Source organism: Stegostoma tigrinum, chromosome 9, assembly GCF_030684315.1.
Source record: "Stegostoma tigrinum isolate sSteTig4 chromosome 9, sSteTig4.hap1, whole genome shotgun sequence".
Lineage (NCBI taxonomy): Eukaryota > Metazoa > Chordata > Chondrichthyes > Orectolobiformes > Stegostomatidae > Stegostoma > Stegostoma tigrinum.
Window position 1 is genome coordinate 50,406,060 of NC_081362.1, and position 24,549 is coordinate 50,430,608.

At 41.4% G+C, this 24,549-nt stretch overlaps 1 protein-coding gene across 43 annotated transcripts in view; it reads left to right on the forward strand.

The window, feature by feature from the left end:
• Nucleotides 1–24,549, forward strand: part of nrxn1a (neurexin 1a) — a 1,700,803-nt gene that overhangs the window by 168,731 nt on the left and 1,507,523 nt on the right. For 32 of the 43 annotated variants that reach the window (XM_059648525.1, XM_059648528.1, XM_059648548.1 and 29 more), the window contains one exon: nt 24,106–24,123. The exons of 10 other annotated variants lie outside the window; for them this stretch is intronic. In XM_059648525.1, coding sequence (XP_059504508.1) covers nt 24,106–24,123 — 18 coding nt within the window. The remainder of the gene's footprint in view (nt 1–24,105; nt 24,124–24,549) is intronic. One more of the 43 variants, XM_059648534.1, reaches the window with a different exon arrangement.

Consider the following 24,549-nt stretch of genomic DNA (forward strand, 5'->3'; position numbering starts at 1 on the left):
TGAACTGTGAGAATGATGCAGAGATGTTTCAGTGTGATTTGGATAAGTTGAATGAGTGGGCAAATGCATGACAAATGAAGAATAATGTGGATAAATGCAAGCTTATCCACTTTGGTAGCAGATACAGAAAAGCACATTATTAACTGAATATTGATACATTGGAATGGGGAAATGCAAACAAGATCTGGATGCCCTTGTAAATCAGTCGCTGACAAGCAGATTCAGCAGGCAATGAAAAGGGCAAATCGTGTGTAAGTAGCCTAAGTAGAAGTCTCATACTACAGGATCAGGGGTACCTTGCTGCAGTTGTACAGGGCCTTGATGTGACCACACCTGGAGCATTGTGTATAGTTTTGTTCCCTTTTTTTGAGGAAGAATATTCTGACAATGGAGGCAGTGCAACAAAGATTTACCGTTGGGATGGCAGGAGTAATGTGTGAAGAGAGACTTCGGACTGCATTCACTGGAGTTTACAAGAATGGGATGATCTCATTGAAAGTTATAAAATTTGAACAAGGTAACGCTAGGAAGGATGTTCCTGATGGTGAGGGAGTGCGCAAAGAGAGTTACAGTTTAAGAATACGAGGTGGTCTATTTAGGACTGAAGCAAAGAGAACTGTCTTCACCCAGAGATTTGAATTGAAGCTGGAAAGAAAATTGAATGCATTGTTAAGATTCGTTTCTAGATGAAGGGAATTGAAAAGTAGGCAAATTGTGTCTATCTGTGTACAACCTTCATTAAGAGTCTATGGAATTATCTGTCACAAGGAGCAGTTGAGTCCAAAGCGTCAAATGTTTTCAAGAAGCATTAAATTTAGTTTATTGGGCTAAAGGGATCAAAAGGTTTGTGGAGAAATTGGGAGCAGGGTAATAGGTTCAATGATCAGCCCTGATTATACTGAATAACAGAAAAGGCTCAAAGAGCCGATTGGCCTACTTCCCCTGCTGTTTGCTATATTTCTGGTTACTCAGGTGGATACAAAATTTTCCGAACTGTGGTGCCAAGTTCTTGTTCAGCTGCTGTACCAACTGACATTGTCAGGGGAGGTCGTTATTGTATTAATCATGTTCACTTGTTTTGGTGTGGCCACTACCTCTATAATATATTTCACTAACTTTCTCATGCCAGCGGCCAGTCCTTTGATCTGTAAGTCTTCTCTTTAATTAAATGATAAAGATACACAAGAATGCATTTTGAAGTGATCCATTTTAAAAAGGCGCTGCTAACAAAAGTATAAAAGAAAAAGAAATAAAATTAAATAATATTATCACCTAACAACTTTCCCTCTGGCGTCTGGCCAGTGAAACATTTCTGCATTATTCTCACAATTCACCCTCCCACCTAGCTTTGTGCCATCTGCAAATTCGGAGATATTACATTTAGTTCCCTCATCTAAATGATTAATGCATGTGCTTAGCTGGATTCCAAGCACTGAGCCCTGTGATACCCCGCCACGAGATACTGCTTGCCACTGCGAAAAATATCAGTTTATTCTGTTTATTATTACCAAGCAGATGTGATGTATTTCCTGACCAGGGCAGTAGGGCACGTGCTGAGCCATGGAAGAGATAAGCAAATGGAGCTTCTACCTCTTAGGTCCTCTTTCACTTCAGAGTGTGATTTTGATCATAGATTTTATGTTTTGTACATCTTCTTCTGAAAAAGAAATGGCAGGAGCTCCTTGTCTTTAAATAAATCAGTTAGAGCCGTGGAAGTACTAACAGCAAATGTTTGGCACAAGGCAGACCATTTTCCATAATGTTTATGCTTCATATAACCTTCTTCATATTTCACTCTTCATCAGCACAGTTGTTTATGTTTGTCCATCTCACATGTTTATCTCTTTGCTTGCCAATGCACCTATGCTATTGACCTGAACTTATTGCCCTGGATTTTTTTCTTCCACACAGAAACATTTTCTCTCTATGTGCTGCATTAAATGTTTTGATAGTTTTGTAGACCTCCTTCAGTTTTTTTTTCTTTTCTGGAGATAAAGATCAGAACTTATTGCCTGTTCATTCTTTCGTGATAGGAATGCCCTATCAATTCTGAAATTATCTTTACAAATTTACTTTTTCACCTCTTAACGGTGCCACAATATCCTTCTTACAATGTAATTACCACAACAATGTAAAATGTGTCTGGACTATGATTGTATGCAGATTAAATACACCTTCACTACTTCTCAACTTTCTTCTTCTGGAAATGATTCTTCTTGATATATTCACTTTTCTTTCTCACATGTTTGACCTCTTAGCTACTTTAGGTGATTGCTTGCTTCTGTATTCCCAGATCTTGTGCTTGTATGTTTCTTATCCTTTCAAGAAATGCTCACATTTTTCAGTTACAGGTTGAGGTCAAGAAGTCAGGTCCAGGGATGAACAGTCATTGGCTGAGTTTCATATTATATGCCATTGTCACAGCATCCCTAGAGTGTGGAAACAGACTCGTCAGCCCAACAAGTCCACACTGACCCTCAGAGCATCCCACCCAGACCCAACCCCCTATTACACACCTAATCTACACATCCTTGAACACTATGGCCAATTTAGTATGGCCAATCCACCTAGCCTGCACATCTTTGGACTGTGGGAGGAAACCCACACAGACATGGGGAGAATGTGCAAACTCCTCACAGAGAGTTGCCTGAGGGTGGAATCAAACCCAGATCCCTGGCGCTGTGAGGCAGCAGTGCTAACCATTGAGCCACCGTGCCACCCTAAAAATCATTGCAGCAAACACCCACTGCCGTAACTCGGACTGAGACTTTAATTCATGTCAACATTGGGATTGGCGGCCATGTGAGAGGGAAAGGAAGAGGAACCGCTCAAAATACAAGTCCAAATTAAACTGTTTTTGAGGGCTGTCATTTCATTGTTGTAAGAGTAAAATTGAATGGGGATAGAAATTTTGAGTTCCAGAATATCGCAGGAGAACACGAAGCTTGGTACCTGAGGCAACTTGAATGATTTTTTCATTCAAATCTGGAGGCCGGAGAGAGGAGGAAAGTTGTCTTCCTGCAGGAGGCCACCTGTCCAGACTGAACAGGTTTGGATGGGCATAGCTGACAGAGTCAGTTGAAGAAGTGAAGTCTGCAGTAGTTGGTTACGGTGTAAAAGATGCTGAAAGATGCACTCCGGCAAGCTGAGTACACAACCAACTTCTGGGCAGGCCTTTGTGTTTTCACACAGCACACACATCAGCTAAAGACCTGCAGGGTGCAGTATTTGTCCACATCACTTCCTGACCCCTTAGACTAGTAGCAATGATGAGGATCTGTAAATACTGAAATATGTAGCTCCCAATGAAAGGAGTTTGGCATTAGCTGTGGAGGACAGAAGCGGGTAACATTTACTTACCAATATGTAAATTAAGAGCAGCTGTATGCCATTTAGCTCCTCACGCTTGCTCTGTTATTCTGTAAAATCATGGCTAATCCATCCATGTTGTGAATTCTACATTCCCAACTCTCTCCAATAACTTCTGTTTCCCTCAGCTTAGAATAAAAATTGATCTACATCTGTCTTAAAAATTTTCAATGACCACACCTTATATGGTTAAGAGTAACAAAGTCTCTCTCGCTCTGAGAGGGAAAAGCTTTTTCATCCTTGTCTTAAAAGAGTGCCCTCTCGTTTCTATACAATGTCTCACGTTCAAGACTCAGCCACAAGAGGAAGTATACTTTTCATGTCTACCTTATCAACAATGTTCAGGATCTTATCTACTTCAGTCAAGTAATCTCTTTCGCTTGTGAAGTGCAGTTGTCACAAGCTCAGTCTGTCCTCCTATTCCTTACTCATTATCACCAGGCAAGGGAAGCAACAGCAAATGTCTGAAGTAGACCCTGACATCTTACAAGTACATCCTCCATAGTATCCAGTAGGATCTGGCAGGGATGTCTGAGGAACCAAGGAACATGTGTTTATTCCATGTGAATTGAGGGATAGTTGGGTGAGAACTGCATGTGTTTGCAAATATGAGGAATGAGTAATCGAAGGATTAGAGTTAGAGGTGTGTGAGCTAGAATAAAACTCTGTAAAAGCAAATGCTTGGACTGTTGTCTAACCCACATTGAACCTCATTTGTTCAACACGTTTACCAGCGCAGACATAGTCACCTTGGAGTGTCCTGGCATACAGTGAGATAGGGTGCCACTGGGTGAGGAGCATGAGACTAGTGTGCATGAAGGTACCAGAGGCAGAAGTGGCTGTAGACAGTTGCCCTCTAAGAAGGGCAAACAGGCATAGCATGGGTACAGATTTGGACTTTCAGCAATTAGGCACAGTCAGACACAGGATGCATGCCACTCTTCACAGCCTTGACAGTGTTGGGACAGCAATGGTGATAGTATATGAATATTTGATTTAATTTAGGGTAGTCACATGTACCTAATTACAGTAAAAAGCTTTGATTTGTGAGAAGGTCATGGGGAACAAGGGCAAACAGATCATAGGATCATCTTTAAAGGCTGAAGATAACAGTAAGGAGGATGAGTGTGCCACACTTGCCAAAATTATCTTTGGCTTCTTGGATCCCTTTGATAGAAGGAGGAGAAGTGAAGGAGGTTGCCCTGCAATGATTAACATGTGCCTCAGAGATGCTTTCAAAAAGAGAATCACTGCCATATTCATCACAAGCACAGGCTGACAGAAGTGAACAGAGAGAAGTCTTCACCTGGTCTGAGACCACAAACAAGGCACAATGTCAAAAAATGCCATGCAGGATGCTGAGTGAGTCATTTACTGGTAAATGTGAATTGCTTTCCTCTTTTGAATATAGTGGATCTATTTGGATGTCTATATTGAAAGTGTTAGCAGACCATACCATTCACTTTGGGTCAGAGGTGATCTATTCAGATGGACCCAAACCCCTTCTGTTGTTGGCAACCAGGGGAGTCCCTGAAGCCAGTATCAGGCATGGCACCTCAATGTTTTGCATCTTCCCCCATTGCGTTCACTTCCTCTGATGAGCTGTGTCCTTCCAAGGCCACAGCGTGTACAAGGTCCACATCTCAATGAAAGGCTACATATGAAGTGCACAAAAAAAATTACAATTCACCAGATCCTTGCAGATGAGTATTGCAGCGTCCTACCGCACGACCAAGAACCAGACTGTACCTTTAGAAGATAAATTACCCTCTCAGTTGTGGTGCTTTTGGCTTTAATTATATTGCCTCTGTGTCATTTTTAGAAAGTCCTCATGCAGGGTGAGTAGTCACCTTTTCAAAAGGGTATTCCGTCTCCCTTAGAATCCAAAGAGGAGGATAAAGGAGTCGTGTGAAATGGCGAATGGATATGTGGAGACCATACTTGTTTAGGTTCCAGACTATTTGAATTTTGAGAGAGTGAAAGGCCTTCCGATTAATGTATTTCACTGGGTGCCGTGATAGCCATATGTTGACGATGGGATGAGAAAAATAGAAATTACTTAGTCTCCTGTCCCTATCTGTACCTGCATTGTCTGGAATTGAATACACAGTCCAGTTCTGCTAAAGAACAGCTCAGCGACCTGCAGTCGTGTGTAACTGTTTGTAAGGTCCCAAATGAGCAGAACATAGAACATAGAACAGTAGAGCACAGAACAGGCCCTTCAGCTCACGATGTTGTGCCGACCATTGACCCTCATGTATGCACCCTCAAATTTCTGTGACCATATGCATGTCCAGCAGTCTCTTAAATGACCCCAATGACCTTGCTTCTTCAACTGCTGCTGGCAATGCATTCCATGCTCTCACAACTCTCTGTGTAAAGAACCCGCCTCTGACATCCCCTCTATACTTTCCTCCAACCAGCTTAAAACTATGACCCCTCGTGTTAGCCATTTCTGCCCTGGGAAATAGTCTCTGGCTATCAACTCTATCTATGCCTCTCATTATCTTGTATACCACAATTAGGTCCCCTCACCTCCTCCTTTTCTCCAATGAAAAAAGTCCGAGCTCAGTCAACCTCTCTTCATAAGATAAGCCGTCCAGTCCAGGCAGCATCCTGGTAAACCTCCTCTGAACCATCTCCAAAGCATCCACATCTTTCCTATAATAGGGCAACCAGAACTGGACGCAGTATTCCAAGTGCGGTCTAACCAAAGTTTTATAGAGCTGCAACAAGATCTCACGACTCTTAAACTCAATCCCCCTGTTAATGAGAGCCAAAACACCATATGCTTTCTTAATAACCCTGTCCACTTGGGTGGCCATTTTAAGGGATCTATGTATCTGCACACCAAGATCCCTCTGTTCCTCCACACTGCCAAGAATCCTATCCTTAATCGTGTACTCAGCTTTCAAATTCGACCTTCCAAAATGCATCACCTCGCATTTATCCAGGTTGAACTCCATCTGCCACCTCTCAGTCCATCTCTGCATCCTGTCAATGTCCCGATGCAGCCTACAACAGCCCTCTATACTGCCAATGACACCTCCAACCTTTGTGTCGTCTGCAAACTTGCTGACCCATCCTGCAATTCCCTCATCCAAGTCATTAATAAAAATTACAAACAGTTTTTTTCTGTCCTTGGGCAGAAGCAAAGATGTTTTTGGCCACAGTGTCTTTGACATCATCAGCAGGCTGCAGCACTACACCAATACGACACGGTATGAGATCCTCTGCCAAAAAGGCAGTGATGTCTCTTACTCTGCCAGAGAGTCACTGTCAGCTGTAGCGCTGGCTCTCAGTAATCTCAAGGAAGCTCAGCTTTCATCAGTAGATCCATTGCTGAAGGTATGGCTTGTGTCCGCCGTTCCCCTTGTCTTCTCTTCTGCTTCTCTCTTGACTGGGATACTCCCTTTCTTGCAGAGAATAATGTTTGTCTTCACCACTGTGTCTGAAATCTTGAGAGCCAGCTACAATCTCTCTTGTGCTCAGACAGCAGCTCTGCCATTCCAGTTGTTTTTTGTAGTCTTTCTCCTCCTCTTCTGCCTCTGCAATGACTGTGCACTCTCTGCACCACCAATTTGAGCCAATGGGCTGAAACCCTTGCAATGCAATTCATCTTTGTCATGGGCTTCGACCAATTCTGTTGGATGACCACAACATGTTCACCAATGTGTATGTCTTCATTCAGCTGGTCTGTCCCCGATAGTGCCTGTAGCCTGTGAAAATCGCAACATGCCCTTAATGAGCTCCTTCCCAATGTTAATTGGCCTGTGCAATGAAGTGTGTGCAATTGTGGGGCCAATCTCTCCGCCCCTGCTCTAATGATATTTGAACATGCTGGGAATGGCATTGGGAAACTGACATGCATGCCCCCGTTGGTTTCTGCAAACATTTTAAGTCTCCATCTGCATCTGTTCCTGAACCAGACATGATATATTCAGGCCAGTTGGTATTTATTTCTCCTGTTAAAATGCACAATTCCACACTCAGTCTATACTGGAATTGATTTGCAATTTACTTGCCTAATGTGTTCGCTTATTGATATCTTCTTGTGCTTGCCAGGCCCAATTGACATTACTCCAGTTTGGTGTTGTGCTTTAATGAAATTACTTCAGGGGAAATTGCCAAAATATTGAGGAAGTAACAATCTTTTGGGTCTGCATTAGTTCCAGTTGGCTGGCTACAATCAGTCTTGTTGCTCTCTGTCCCAATTAAAAGGAAATCCAACTTCAAATCAAACCAGAAAGTATTGCAAATATTCTAGGTCTGACAGTATCTGTGGGCTGAGAAATGGGGTTAAAAAATGTTATCTCAGGTTTATGGTTAGGGCACCAGCGTAAAGATTAAAAGGGGTCACAGCCCTACACTGTGTAGGGACAGTGAGATAATGTTTTTCCCTTAAGTTATTAATGAGAGAGAGAGAGAGAGAGAGAGAGAGAGAGGAAGAGGGGGAGAGAGAGAGAGAGAGAGAGAGGTCATTTATATTTTAATGTGTTTTCTGGTGACGTTCTCGAGGACGCATGTCTCCAGGAAAGACCTGGCTCCTGTGATAGCAGCAATGATCCTTTAGCCGTGGAGGACTTTGAAAGTCATCGTGGAATTCTCAGAAAGCTGCCTTACAGGCATTGCTCTCCCGCAATGTGGTAATATCCTCAAGTTGGTAGAGGGTGCTGTTGCCAGGCCATTATTAGCCGCTGAAGGACCTGAAATGGCTCACAAACTAGCTTTGACCAACCAACTGAATTCTGTGCTGTGGTTTGCTTTTTAAACCCAAAAAAAATGCACAATTAAAGTGAATTTTAGCTTTCAATAACATTTATATTTGTGTAAAGTTCAGTTTGTTCTCCTTAGATTCAGTCATGTGCTGGTAGTACACAATTATGCAGTGACATTTAAAATGAATTTTTTAAGAAACATTGAAGAGCAGGATACTCTGAAGTATTTGTTTGGGGTCGGCTCTAATCTTGATAAATATGCACAAATAAAGGTATTTATTTTTAATGGAGTGTAGATTGGATGGGACCTACCAACAATGTGTAAGGTACATGCATATTTGCTGAACAGAAGAAGGTGTTCTGATGGAAGTAAAGTCATTGTTACAGCTATGTTGGAAGGCCTCTTGAATTTTTGTTGTTCTTTAACCAGAATATTCTAAATAACATTCATGGAAATAAAAGTAGCTATTATTATATCTATCAGTATTTCTTTAGCCAGAACAGGCAACAGAACAAATTGCAGCACATTTTTTAAAAGATTGAATATAGACACCTTTGATACTTAGGTAATTACCTACTCTATTATTGTCTGTCTTGTCAACGCTGCAAAAATTGAGATTGAGCTTGAATGATTGTAAGCAACAGCACCTCCCAGTCGCGAACCATTTCAACTCCCCCTCGCATTCCTTAGATGACATGTCCATCCATCCTGGGCCTTTTGCAGTGCCACAGTGATGCCACCCGAAGATTGCAGGAACAGCAACTCATATTCCGCTTGGGAACCCTGCAGCCCCATGGTATCAATGGATTTCACAAGCTTCAAAATCTCCCCTCCCCCCACTGCATCCCAAAACCAGCCCAGCTCGTCCCCAGCTCCTTAACCTTTTCTTCCTCTCACCTATCCCCTCCTCCCACCTCAAGCCTCACCTCCATTCCCTACCCACTAACCTCACCCCGCCCCCTTGACCTATCCATCCTCCCCAGACTGACCTATCCCCTCCCTACCTCCCCACTTCTCCTCTCCTCTCCACCTATCTTCTCCTCTATCCATCTTCGATCCACCTCCCCTTTTAATTTCAGAACCCTCTCCCCATCCCCCTTTTCTGATGAAAGGTCTAGGCCCGAAATGTCAGCTTTTGTGCTCCTAAGACGCTGCTTGGCCTGTTGTGTTCATCCAGCTCTACACATTGCGATGTTGGATTCTCCAGCATCTGCAATTCCCATTATCTCTGACTGTAGAAAGAATTCATTTTCATTTTTGAGTCAAATTAACTTCCCGTTGGTGCCAACAAGGGAATTTTCTTATTTATTGTTGTAACAGAGACAGTGATTATTCTGAATTTGATTATTCCTCACTTGTCTAAAATCACAATATGAAGATTTGATCCAAGCAATCAAAGTGAGCATTAAACCAGTTGCAAAAAGTTTGAGTGATAATGGGAGCTGCAGATGCTGGAGAATCCAAGATAATAAAATGTACAAAAGCTGACGTTTCAGGCCTAGACCCAAAATGTCAGCTTTTGTGCTCCTGAGATGCTGCTGGTCCTGCTGTGTTCATCCAGCCCCACATTTTATTATCTTGCAAAAAGTTTGAGTTCAATCCCGGAGAAGTCAGCATGACGTTTTTTTTAATGTTTGTGTAAGATCTGAGGAAACTGTCCAAAATGCATGGCTGTTGGATTTGTCAATGCTGTAATAAGAGACAGTGGATGGTATTTAATGTAGGAGATGGATACCTTGCCTGTCACCTACAGCAGCCCATGTCACCTCTTTTAGGGAAGGCTGCCACATTAAGGGCCACTGAACCATTTAGTTGGATTTCTCAAAATCAAGGACCCTTGAAGGGGAAGTCCCACCTACCTAGAATTGCTAGTTAAGTAATAGACAGCAACTCCTGTTGCATGATAGCAACACCAGAGTGGCTGCTGCAGATTCGACACTAACTCAAGGCTTGTACTGTCACTGAATCCCAGATTCCAGGTGAGTGATGGTGGGTGGTTCATGGAATGAGGGTGTCAGGCATGAGTGGGGAATGGCTAGAGGTTCAACAACAAGCTCTTGGTGAGCCTACCCTTCTAAATCTGCTGTCCCTTAATCATTAGTGTCTTTGAACATGGGACCTCACCCTATCTTCCAAGACCCTGCAAACACCCCTGCTTTGGTTAGCTTGTAGTCCTCCCCAAATCCTGAACCCGAGAACACTAGATTAATACAAGTGACAAAGGTGGAGGGTCTTCAATGGACTTTAATTTGCCCACTTAGCAACCTCAATTTGTGACAAAGTAGCTAGATTTACAACCAGGCTTTGACAATTTTCTTTCCCCTGGGGATTCCTCTTGAGATTTTTAAGGGCTATTTCTTGATTTTTGGGAGATTCATTTTCATTCTCACTAGTTAATGGAGTACACACTACAATCACTTAGCAGCATTGTCTTCTACGTTTATTAACATTGGGATATTTGAACCTGTTCAGAGGCAAGAGTTAGGAGAATTCATTTAGATCATGAATCATTATCAGCCCTCCATTAAATTTAAAGCCACAACGCTCAAGGAAACCATTGATTTTCTTGATACCATCGTATTTAAATTGGGACAATACTGCAAGCACAATTTGACAACTCAAGTTTTTGTTTAAACTAACTGACACACATTTTGACACACAAAAAGCCATCACCAAAACCCACCTTCCCGATTGATGAGATCACAGATAACACATTTCCATCACATATTAACAAAGCTGGAATATTTTGACCAGGTAGGTTTTTTTTACTGCATCTCAGATATGATTTTTAAATTTGAGCTTAATAATTGACACTGTTCATTATGATCGCATCCACTGCATTTCTTTCCAAAAAGTAGCTCCTGAATTTATGCATCCTTCAGGTAGAGATTCACATATATTTTGAAGTAATTCATTACTTTAGTGATTTCACGTTGGCTTCCAGTTAATTAAGTCTTTCCAGGTAACTTTTGTTGTTGACAGGTTTAAAACTATTCCCTTTACTTTGCAGACTGCGACCATCAGTCGTCCACCTCCCCCCACCCTACCATCGTTACCACAATGCAGCCTTACTATCCCTGCCTCTTCCAACTACCTCAGACTTGTAGTCTCTCTGTCTCTGCCACCCAAACTTCATACTCATTCTTCTTCCCTCTCTTGCCCTTTCAGGCTCCCCATCTCTCTCAAATTGTCCCCACCCGCTTCAGCTTCCTGCTCTTTCCCATCTTTCTCATCCGCTCCTCCAATCATGCCTTATTACAGCCTCCCTCTCTCTCTTCCCCCACCCCTAATTACAGGCTGATCCCTCCCTCCAAACCCTGAGTCCCAGACCCTGCAGGTGGCTGCTTTGACAAAAGAGAAGTTTCCAGCCCCAACAACCTAGGAATTTACCACCTAACTCTGGCAACAAGGTAGCTGACTCCCTTTCATGGCATAAAGAAGACTGGCTCTTAGCTCTGGTGAAAAGGCAGCTCAGTACAATCCTTGGCCAAATGCAAGACCCACTCATCATAACTTCTGAGAACGGACAACTGACTGCTTGATCGTGTCACTCTCTGCTACTCAGACCTTGGTGTCAAAGCTCTCACCACTCCCCTGGCATCTCCCTCACTATCAACAATTTCTACTCTTAACTGCTGACAAGTCGTTCCATCGCAGGTTGATTCTCTCTAGGATTTGGCTCTGAGGGGCTCTTTAAAGAGCCTGAAAGAGCTTGACAGCATGGATAGTGGAAGGAAGTTACCCTTTGTTGAAGGGATGTGAACTGGGAGAGACAGTTTATGAACAAGATATCTTTTATTTGAGGTGGAGATGAGGACAATTTCTCATTTGAGGGTCATGAGTCATACGAACATATGAACTATGAGCTGAAGCACCTCAGTCAGTCCCTCAAGGCTATTCTGCCATTCAGAAGACCTCAGCTGATCTGATTTCTACACATTTCTGCCTACCCTGGAGAACATATTACCCCCTTGCTTATCAATAACTCATCTATTTCTGCCTTATAAATATTCAAGGACTGTTCTTTCACAGCCTTTTGAGGGAGAGAGTTTCAAAGATTCACATCCTTCTGAGAAAATAATTCTTCTTATCTGTGTTTTAAATGGATGATCCCTTACTTCGAAGTCTTCGAACATTGTTTAGAACTCTCCCAAAAATCAGAGGAGGTGGAGTCATTGAATAGTGTTAAAACGTAGATAAATTCTTGACTAACAAGGGAGTCAAAGGTTGTTGGGAGTAGTTAGGAATGTGTGAAGTTGAGACGATGTTCATAACAACCATGATCTTACTGAATGGCCGAACAGGCAAAGAAGGGCCAAGTGGTCCACTCCTGCTCCTATTTTGCCTGTACATTTGAATGCCACAGGTTCTGAAAGCTCCGCAGTGAGCGCAGTTTTCTGACTGCAATCAGAAAACATCTTTGGTCATTCCATGTCCTTGGTTTCCAAGGTTGCACTGCCTCCTATATTATGTATTTGGAATTCAATAAAATCTCCATCTGGATCCAAACAAACATAAGCTCCCACTGGTATTGTTGGTTTTTGTCAGCCTCTGAAAAGGAAAGAAAAGCAATGTTCTCTTATTGAATCAGTTTTTTATTGCACAAATTTCCAGAATATTATTTTTTCTCTTTTAGGACTTAACTTTCTTTGTCACTGCATGGCTTACCCATCTTCTGTTTGAGTTGCTCTATGTCGAAACACTTTTGTACTATCCCACACGCAACTATTTTAAAAATATAGAAAAATAAAATTTTACTTCTGCCCATTTTTAACAGCAGGATTTGTGTGATTCACCTATAGAAAACACAGTATGAGGGACAGTCCAGTTTTTTTTTCTGTCAGTTATTAAGTTGAGATTTATATTCATGCAAGTGGTGATTCCTCTTTTTATCTTATGGGTGATAAGCTTTCATTTTAAAAAAAACCTGCCTTTTTAGCCTATTTATGCTTTCAATTGTTCCCTACCCCCTTGCCAAGTTGCTTTCAAGAAGATGTTTATGAATGCAAGATGTGACTGACAATAGAAACCCAAGCCTGCTGTATTTTCTATATTCCTGACAATCAAATGAAATGAAATATTAATGAAATGTTTGACTGTTTGCAGCAATCAATTTCTATCAAATAACCATAAGCAAATTCAGCCATGAAGTGAGGAAACCAGTCTTGGAAAGCTATGGGAAGCATGGTTCCAAAGTCACTGGCTTATACCAAACATGCCATGTCTCATTTCATCATTGACTGTATTTCAAAATATTGACCTTGATTTTGCAGTGAAAAGCAGATAACTCCATCAGATATTCATTACATTGAAACCTGCTCACAGACTTCCAATTATTTGCACTGAAACTTGCGGCAGTTCGATATTCAAAACAGGATAGCACCTTCTTTACGAATCTGGGACCACTGTGAATGGGGCAAGCAGCCATGTCAAGGAATTCCTACTGAATCATGCAGAGTCTGAACCAGAAAATTCAAGTTAGAATATTCAATTTCAATGCTAAATCGTGTACCGAAAAGAGAAGGCAAGAAAACTAGGATTAACAAAGATAGAACAAGTTTGAAAAGTACTTAATTTGGAAGAAATCTCCAACAATTCTGAAGTCAGAGAGAATGAGATACCATGCTTCTAAATGTTAATTTATAGTGCCAGAGAGGCACTATGACATGCATTAAAAGTTATTACACAAGCTTGCTTTCTTACTTGAATGAGCGAGTATTGAAGTACTGCAGTGTGTTCAGTGTTCACTTAAGTTCTGCAGGTTCGTGTTTCATGTATTTCAAAATGGAGTCGATTGGTAGATACCAAAAGATTTCAGTTTCTGAAGGAGTAGGACTGCTTGTTCAGCCAGCTTCATGATTTCCGTGTTGATATAAATCTGTGCAGATGCCAGAAGTTGCTGTCCAATTTATTTGTGAATGAATTGCACACATAGAGTCTCATGGTTATTTATTACAGCAAGTTTCTTGTTACTATTTCTTATTTTTGCAACCGTTTTCTTTTTGTTCATGAGCTGAAATTTACCAGGAATTGACTGTGTCACTTCTGTTAAGTTTCACGGAGAATTTCTCTCCATGAGTCCCTGAAGGTTTTCTTGCACTGTCATTGTTAATTATTGAGGTATTACACTCCCATGGCACTTTGCACATCTGATGTTAACCTGATTCCCCCACTTGCTGCAAACACAGGTACCCGCTACTGCAAGGATATCTGAGGATCACTGACACTGCCACCATCTTTGAAGCCCAGCAGTGCACCCTATTGAGTGTTGGCAGTATGGAGTTGTCCTTCACTGTATCTGTAGTGGGACATCCACAACTGGATTCATAAACAAATGCTCCTCAGGGCACATAGGTAGCACAATTAATACTTCCTTCGGATAGAACAGCACGTTCCAACATCTATCACTGTTTCAGCGTAAAGTCACAGAACTTATCCGTCCTTAGCCACATTCCATTTTACATCCATCTCGAAGTTAACACACCTTCCCCAATGCCCACTTGTAACTCAGCATCTTATTGTTGCCCAGTGTGGGACCATCACATACAGGAAAACTTCCAAATGCTTCTAACCAGGAACATTTATTCAACAGCAGCAAAAATTAAAAGGAAACAAAAAAATAGAAGTGGTGTTCGCATCTCAGAACAGATACAGACTGTTGCCTTTCAAGCACTGATCGTTTTAGAGTCAAACAATGATTGCACCCACTAGTCGTCTCCTTGACTGTGTGTCATTTAAGACCTTGCCGACTTGTAGTACCTGAATATGTTGCTTCATGCAGAAGGTGAGCAGGAACAAAGTCACTGTCCTCATCTTCCTCCTCAGGAGACTGCCGCTGCTTTCTCAGCTCTTCAGTTTCCATCACATCCCTCTTTTGCCTGCTCCAACTGTATACAGCATGGTGTACTCGGATTATATTGTATGCTCGGATTATATGGTATAGCTGCTACCTCTTACCCCCAAACCCCCGATTCAGTCAGCCTCATCCTCAGAATAAAAACCGAAAGAACTGCAGATGCTGTAAATCAGGAACAAAAACAAAGTTGCTGGAAAAGCCCAGCAGGTCTGGCAGCATCTGTGAAGGAAAAAACGGAATTAACGTTTCGGGTTCGGTGACCCGAGGAAGAGTCTGAGGAAAGGTCACTGGACCCGAAACGTTAACTCTGTTTTTTCCTTCACAGACGCTGCCAGACCTTCTGGGCTTTTCCCGCAACTTTGTTTTTGAACCTCATCTTCAGCTTGTGTACCATCAGCTCCACCATTGCTCTGGTTGAAGGGTGGATGACTTTGTCTCAACACTCCACCTCCAAGATTGTATTACGGAATGATCAGCCAAGGGTGCAGAGGGTAGACTTTGTCTGCCATTAACCATTCTTGCAAGGCATCTGGCCCCGAGACATGGCAGGAACATCATATCGGCATCATGATAGTTCCTGGAATAGCTGCACAGACTTCTAAGATGTGGTAGCATTGATCACAGATTACATGCACATTGATGGAATGGGACCCTTTGGTGATAAATTCAGTTGTGCATGATATGGGCCTCTAAGCATGACATCCGTCCAGTTTACAGGGGAGGCCAGCTGTGTTGTCAAAGCCTCTTGCCTGGGCTGCAGCATTGGCCAGGTCATGGGGAAATGAAATGAAGCAGTGCGAACTGGCACAACAGGCATCAATACCAGGCTCAGTACATTAGTGCTGAACAAAAGTCAGATCTCAACACAGGTCACTAGTGGCTTCTTGGGACGATCCATTTGCATAAAACATTAACACAGCAGTCACCTTAGTGGCCACCCCACAGGGTAGGATACCCATCCATGCCATCATGTCACAGGTCCTGCTCCAGTTCCAGCTATAATTTTCTGACATATCCTGGGACATCTGCAGTCATGTGGCTTACCTGGAGGAAATTGTATCAAGGTCAAAAGACTCTGGGCCTCCTGCACCCTCCTGTGGATCCTGAGGAGACCTTCAGCTGCAACCTCTTCATGTGAAGATTGTTCAGCAGCTGTTAGAAGTTGCAGCTGCTCTTTTCCTGTTCCTCTCGCATTTCTCTGTGCCTTCATTGCATCACAGCAACAGTGATGATAACCCCTGCTGTCCCTGCCTATGTTATACCTCCAATGAACCCATGTGGGAACATAAGAGAAAGAACAGGTCCATAGTGACATGAGCAGTTAGCATTCACATCGATAACAAATGAGGGCCTACCATACTCTTCCAACCAGTGAAACACAGAGCACTGCAACAAAGAGGGCTAGGAAATGTCTCTCCAAGGAACTTTGACATTGCACCTTATTCCAATGTATTTATTAACAGTCATGTCACAAAGAAATAGGAGATTGAAAATGCTGAATGAGTACAGAAGCCGAGTCCTCCCAGCCCTATATCGTCCGCAATAGTTATTACTGTGTATAACAGCATGTTACATAACCCTTGCAATGGGATTGGTTAGCTTGCTTGTTTGGATGGCTGGTGTGTAATACCGAGTGATGTCACCAGCATGGCTTCAGTTCCCATACTGGCGGAGGTCACCGTGGACATCGTACCTTCTCATCCTTGCGCCCTCCCACACCCTTCCTTCCTCCCGACTCATCTAAAGTATGGTCACCCTCAGGTTAAGCCAGCCACCTGAAAAGAGGGAGTAGTCCTCTGGGACTGTGATGACTTGGCCTTCACTCTTACCATTGAAGGTGATTGAAGATTAATTCTGTGTATGTCTGCTGCTTTGTGAGGTCTTGCATTAGCTTTATATTTATGATCCATTGTGCTGCTTTGAAGATCACCTGTCATTACTTGTGATTCACAGAGATAATTATCTTTCATCCGCAATAACCAGTGAAATGGTCAACATTCTTTGTAACCAGGATTTGTACCCCGTGCAGGTCATGCTTGGTGCAGTGTGTGTCTCTGGCTCAGCCGGCAATTTAGACCCCAATCCTGAACCAGGACATGGGTGCTCCTGTCTGTGTGCAAAATCTTCTTTGCAACAGAATTCCAGTAGAGGTGCTGGTGCATTTTGAAGTGCAGTACTGGCATGCAGAACTGTACTGCAAGTGGATCAGGGATATGTCATGATGCAATGAGTCTGATCTGTATTGAGGGCCAATGTCTGTAGATGGGGGAACGTCCTGAGATTTTGTGCAGGGGTTGAGATGGAGTTCTGGTGGAGCAGTGGCGAACTGGAGTTGTCACCTAACAGCTCTGACTTCCATGTTGTGAAGTCTCACTGTCTACTTCCAGCAGATGGGTGAATGTGAAACTGCAGCTTAATTAATGATGTAAGGTGCCAATGAGGGTGACAATGAGTGATAATCCACACAGACATGTTGCTTGCTGCTCACTGGTGAGAATCCGAACTCACCATCCAACATTTGATTGGTAAATAGGAATTTGTGACTTCTATGCCAAGAAGCTGTTTTTTTCCTCCCAATTTCTCCAAATTTCTCACCGTAGCTCAAGTTGTTCAGCGACCAGGGAACATTCACCCATAGTGCCTTTGCAGCTCAGAGGGAAACTATTTGACTGTTGTAAGACGTGAATACGGCCATAAGACATAGAAACATAAATAGCCCATTGAGTTTACTTGCCAACATGAGATAGTGGCACTCTGCTCAACTCCATTTTCTTGCCATTTCCACATAAACCTTGATTCCCAGACATTTTAAAATTTGTCTGCCCCAGCCTATCTTAGTCCCTTCCTCCAGTCACTTCCTTCAAGTTATGGCTACAATTTGATTGGTGACATTTTCCTTTTTGAGTTCCCTTTTTGCGACTTTCTTACATACTACATTAAGTCTTTCCAGTTTTCCTTGCAGCTTCCACTATTCTGAATGTTAGTGTCACAGTTTGTTACAATGGGAAAACTTTGGACTTCAATTTTACCTCAATCCTTTGTACTTTCTGATTTGAGGAGGAAATCTTTGGGGAGATTCTCAGCAATCTTTTGTTTTTAACCTTGGCTATTTGCTTTTCTTTCATCCTTCCACTTTCTAACCCTTTTGAATTTGAGTTATGACAGAAAATGATTATATTTTTATAGCTCACAGTTATCAGCCATTTCTGCTGCCCATCAAGCATTTGCAACCCTTTGGGTGCATCCACAGCATGGGGTCATATTGTCAAAGGTAGTGAATTTTAATTTCATGTCAGAGAATAATCAGCTTTGTACATGGCTTCAGCTTTTGATGCTTATATCCACTTGACAAAATTGCTGAATTCTATCAAATTCAGTATAGGTTTGCTAAGGCTGTTATCTTAAATTTCATAACCTTTGCCTATGTGCCTCAGGCACTAACGTAAATGCAGCCAATATAGTCGCTCTTTATAGCATTATGATCTCTATAAATGCCTTCTACAGTGAGGCATAAAGGGTGAACACCTCCACATCATTTCCTCAAGTTTAGACAGGGCGTATACAAAGTTAAAAAGTTCATACTGGACTTTAGATTATGACTCAGATTCCCTTCTTCAGAGTCTGCATCAGCAGTTGACGTCTTTTCAACTCTCGAACCTGGTGTCTTCACTAACTTCATCACTTACTAATATCACACCCAGATCCACATTGTCACTGTTTCAAAAAAAGCCCAGCAAGAGCCAGATAATTGAACCTTCCTTATTCCTTTGTGGCCTTTGCTAGCTCCTCTTCACCTTGGATATGCAGGCCCTCTGTACCTCCATCCACTATGAGAATGGTCTGATGTCTGTCTTTCTCAGCTTTGAAACAGCCCAAATCCACCTCCACTACCACCCTCATTCACCTGGCTGAGTATTTTCTCATTTTTGAACAACTTCTCCTTTCATACAACATAGTGTGGAGCTGGAGGAACACCCCAGGTTAGGCAGGAGAGGAGCAGGAATGTTGACGTTTCAGGTCGTGACCCTTCATCAGAAGGGTGTTCCTCCAGGTCAACACTGTAATGACTCAAACTCCAGCATCTGCAGTTTTGCTATCTTTGAGTGACTGAATACCCCACTGTGAAGTCTCTTCCAAGGATGCCCACCTTGAAGAATTTGTCCTCCTCCGTCTGAAAATATCTCAGTGAATGTCTGTCCCACTGTAACCCACCTCTGCCTGGAAGCTCTTCAACCACAGACTGAAATAAACCCATTACTGCAGCCACATGTCCTTTGTCAGTACCCGCCTACACAGCCGAATCATACCCCGTGGACTCCAAACAACGTTCAGACCATCCTGCCCTGAAGAAGGGTCCCGACATGAAACACCAACTTTCCTGCTCCTCTTATGCTGCCTGGCCTGCTGTGTTCCTCCAGCTCCACACTGTGTTGGCTCTGACTTCAGCATCTGCAGTTCTTGCTATCTCCATTCATACATACCGTTTTGCCCAAATCAAAGATGTTGCCATGTCTATGCTTATCCCTTTCTGGAGCAAGGAGAACATTGTTGTTCTAGTCCTCCTTGGCCCCCACCCACAGCTCTTTCTCTGATACAACAACATGTCATTGGTGCTGTGTCCTTCCATTATCCAGAATTGTAATTTATAGTCGATTTTGCCTCTGATTTTCATCCTTCTCTCACCTTTGTCTAGCTCAACTCTGACTCTTTCCTCTCGTTTCTTAAGTCCTCTGCATCTATTTCTAGGTGTAGTCTGTCCCACAGTTACCTCCATTATACTTCCTCACAACCTTCTGCCTGCAGACTGTCACCAGGGTGGGCTTGGCAGCTTAAGGTTGGGCATTTAAATGGTCATTGGATAAACATATGGATGATAATGGAATAGTGTAGGTTAGATGGGCTTCAAGTTGGTTTCACAGGTCGGCGCAACATGGAGGGCCGAAGGGCCTGTACTGTGCTGTTATGTTCTATGTTCTATTTTCTATGTTAACGTACAGTGAGACCCTCAAACATACTAAAACGGCACAAGATTGTGTACGCAAAGTGTTGGAAATCTATTAACCCCTGATTAACCAGCAGTTTTGAGGAAAACTTCCAAACCCTGAAGGATAGAAATTCCATCTCCAGTTTATTAGTGGTTTGACCACTGGGTGGTTGCAGGGTAGCTGGTGTACCCTGGGAAGAATCTCTCTTATCTGAGTGGGGAGTGAGGTTAGAGTATCTCTCTTCCAGTTAGTTCCTACTGCTTTTGGTTACTACTGCTTGATTAGTACAGAACGTAACCATTACTAAAACACAGCTTAGAAAGGAAACAACAATTTTTAACAACTTAAGAAGAGGATAGTGATTGTTTGGCAAATAGCAGGTGTGGAGAAGCAACAAGAACTATTAATTGTCACAGTCCACTGATTTAAGTAATTAAATTCAACTCTGATTGGCTGGGGCATTGCCATGGAAGTGCAGGAGGCAATGACTGTATCCACAGCACTTTCTCTAGTGGGGAAAAAAAACATTTGAACATGTTCCAACACAGTGTCAAGGTGGAGGAACACAGCAGGCCAGGTAGCATCAGAAAAGCAGGAAAGTTGAAATTTCCGGTTGGGACCCTTCTTCAAACCCGACACGAAACGTCAATTTTCCTGTTCCTCTGATGCTGCCTGGCTTGCTCTGTCCCTCCAGTTCCATGGCTCGTTGTCTCGGTCTCCAGCATCTGCAGTTCTTGCTATCTTTGAGCATGTTCTTTTTGCTTATAAATAACTATCCTGTGTGCAAATCAATGTGACTTCAAACACATGCAAGTGTTTCCCATATATTAATTGTGACCCTGTTCACTCACTACATATCAGCAAACTTAGGGAAGGGTTTAACGCCAACACATTTTTGCTCTGCAAGTTGTTCAACCTACGTCAGTTTACCCCGAAAGGGGAAGGTGTCTTAAAAATCTGAACAAACTGGTGAGGTGACAGTATTGCAGTAAATTTGCAAGTGGCAAACTTCACTGACAGGATGCTGCAGCCAGTTCAAACGTTCTGCCCACTACACAAATCGGTAATGTGGTATATGAACTGCAGTGCTGGTGTGAAACCAAGCATATAGACCATATACTACAACCACTGGCAGACTGTATGAAACAATATCAGAGATAATGGGAACTGCAGATGCTGGAGATTCCAAGATAATAAAATGTGAGGCTGGATGAACACAGCAGGCTTTACTCTCCATCTTCGGTCCGCCTCCCCCTCTCTCCCTATTTATTCCAGTTCCCTCCCCCCATCCCCCTCTCTGATGAAGGGTCTAGGCCCGAAACGTCAGCTTTTGTGCTCCTGAGATGCTGCTTGGCCTGCTGTGTTCATCCAGCCTCACATTTTATTATCTATGTATGAAACAATATATCCCTTTGGCCATCCGCAGCAGTAAGACATCATCCAAGCACAAACAGCCAATGCTTGCAAAATTCAGAATTTGGTACATGTAACTCTACTCTTGGATAGCATTTGCTGAATATCTCTAACTGAACAAAGAATTACACTGGAAAACAATTTAAGACCATCAGTTAGACTTGCAATGTGATTGATTTGTACATGCTTGGAAGCTACATTAATTCACACAGAGGACTCTGTTCTTGGGACACAGAGATAAAATGACCACTCATTCCATCTTTTCCACTGAGTAAAGGATTATGGAAACATTCAATCAATTAACCAATCAGAGTTAGTTTGCACTGTTTGAATTTTACCGGTTAACTGTGATAGTTAGCAAACAAGTTTCCACTCCAATGATTGCCTCTGGTTATGCACCAATTTGTCTTGAAAGAGGGAGGAATATATGTCGGTGAACATGGTATAGTCTGGTGATGTGACAGTCTTGATTGAAGAGCAGGCAGGATGTACAAGCAGTTAGATACTAGTGTGAGGCTGACAGCAGTCCTTGTGAATATTTGGCCTCCACCAAGAAGTCCAACATTGTGTCAGAGAACTTCAGACCACACCCTTTCTCCGTTGTGCCCTAATTCACCATCCTCCTTTCTCAGATTGTCACCTGCTACACACAAAGTGTACCTCCCCGCTATGATCTTCAACCTCAGGAAATGTTCAATTTGCCCCTTCAATTCCTAACAAGACCTAAAGTGTCCTTAATGGCAGAAATGAATGTTATTTCCATTAAGATGTTGGAGCAAATCTTTGTGCAGAAACAGAAGAAGAATGAATCATTATTTTCTACCTATTATACAATACTTGTTCCTCTATTAAAAAAATGGCAAGTGAAGATAGTCTGAAGAAAAACAACTATCAGTCAGCCTAGTTGAGAAAGAGTGAAACCTCATTTCCATTACAGTTAGGTTCTATATAATGCCTGTTAAATAATGCTGTAATTTTTATAGTCCAGATAAAAAATTGAATAGAAGATTTTTTTGTTGCAGCAGTTAAAATGCATTCGACAGAAAGGATTTCCTTGAATCTTAAAATTAATATATGATCTGAATATAAGTTCAATTTAATTTTATAATGGGTCAACAGCAACACAAACATCTAAAATTGCCAAGTTATGTTTTTCACAGTTGTTTTAAAAATAATCTATTAAGTTTTATTAATTGCAAAGTCATTAAGTACAATAATTAGATGAATTACACTGCTGCAGTTGATTGCGGCTTGGCTTGGATCTTGAGAAGTTAGCAAATATTTCTCCTATCAGTAATTAAATTTGAGAGGTATACACCAGATACAGATTATGTGCACCACAAATAGACTTTAACACTGAAAACCAGAAAGTTCTATCATTTGGTATCCAATAGCTCCTAAGGCACTTCAACATGAACAAAAGAAAGGAAGATGAGCAACCTAAAATATCATGAATGATCGATTGTGTCAGGAAAAATCCACCAGATTTTTAAGAGAGTTTGAGTTGTTAAGATGTGAAAATTCAAATGTTCTCTCAATTAGTTTCAAATACAACATGTGAGGGCTGAGAAAGTAAGCAGGTGCATGTTAACTGTGACATGAGACTTCAGTAAGATATTTTTTCCACCTTCATGATATCTGTTTGTTTTTATAATTTAAAAACTCCCCTTTTTCTTTTGCACCAAATCTAATTTACTTTGTGAAAAATGCAATGTGAAAGAATGGGTTGCTGGATCTGTGCTTGCCATTATTCATCAGTGTCTGACAATTAGCCTGTAACTTAAAATATTTAATCAATTATGTCCAAAATAATGTAAACTAAAGTGCATTTTGTTAACATCTTACAAACAGGTTTTCTTTCTAGCATAAAATGATAATTAGATTTGAAATTTAATCAATGTTAAAATTTAGTATATGAGAATAAAAATAGTTTAATTTAAATTTGTTAATCAAAACATTGCATGTGCTTGATAAATGTAATAACAATCGTGATGAGAGTATTACTGACAGTTTTACATTAGTGCAAAATACAAATTTCAATAAGATTTCGTTATTGAAACTGTATTGTTGATTAATGTGCTATCAAGCAAGAAATTAATTCTACTATTTTTTTCTAATAGTGTATGCTGTAATAGGGGTGTGGCAGTTGTATGAAAACTTAGATTATGAAGGAGACAGTAAATGCTAAATTATTGTGTTACACAAGTGATGACTGGGTAAAATCTAGTGTTACATGATGTCTTTCTTTGACTTCTTTGACATGACATTCTGCAAATGCACTACTTGTAAATTTCATGCGTAGGAGAATGTTTTTAAAAGCTCAGTATGCATAATTTTATAATCCCTTCAGCTAACTTCACAAGTTTTCAAAGATTGATTAAGAATTAATTCAAATGGGAAATACTATAATGATAACCTTCTGCCTATCATACCAGCTAATCCCATTTCCATCATTATTTGTTTAAAAACAATATTTACAGACTTAAACCCATAGAGGAATCTGTTTTAATGAAGAATCATAATTTGACAAATTACGTGGAGTCAGAAATTTCTTTCCCTTCATAAATTCAAACTCTTCACATCATGCCAAAATTTAAAGAGCACTGCTTCCTCGGCACTTGTTCGCCTTGAATGTTGGTGATGGAACACTTGCATGTTGTGTTTTAATGCCTTGCATGATCAGATCATGCAGAGGCAAATTCCAGTCTGCATGCCGCTTAATGAGTCTTTTTCCTTTTTCTCCTTTCCTGTCTGTGCACACAGAAGACAACTATGTTGAAGGTGGGTGCTTCACATACTTTATTTCCTTAAGTTCCTTTCATATGTGCTGGTAATGAGTAACATTGGAATATAGAAACACTTTTTCACGTGGTTTTAGTTAATTTTATGCAACAACTGCTTGCTTGTTAAAATGTAAAGAATTTGGACATTACAAAACTAATTATATCAGAAAGTTGAACAGGGCATTTTAAAAATGCTAAACATTAAATCAGAAATCATAGACTATGTATTGTAAGTGTGATGTGAGTCAGAAATGACTGTGGTAATACTTCATGCTATGAAAGATTTGTAAACTATGACCAATTGTGCAGTTGTATAGATACACAGAAGAAAAATATTTGCATGCAATAATTTGCTTTCTTTTTGCCCCGTAGATTTAAAAAATATAACATGATGGTTTATCCAAATATATAACCAGCAGTTTAA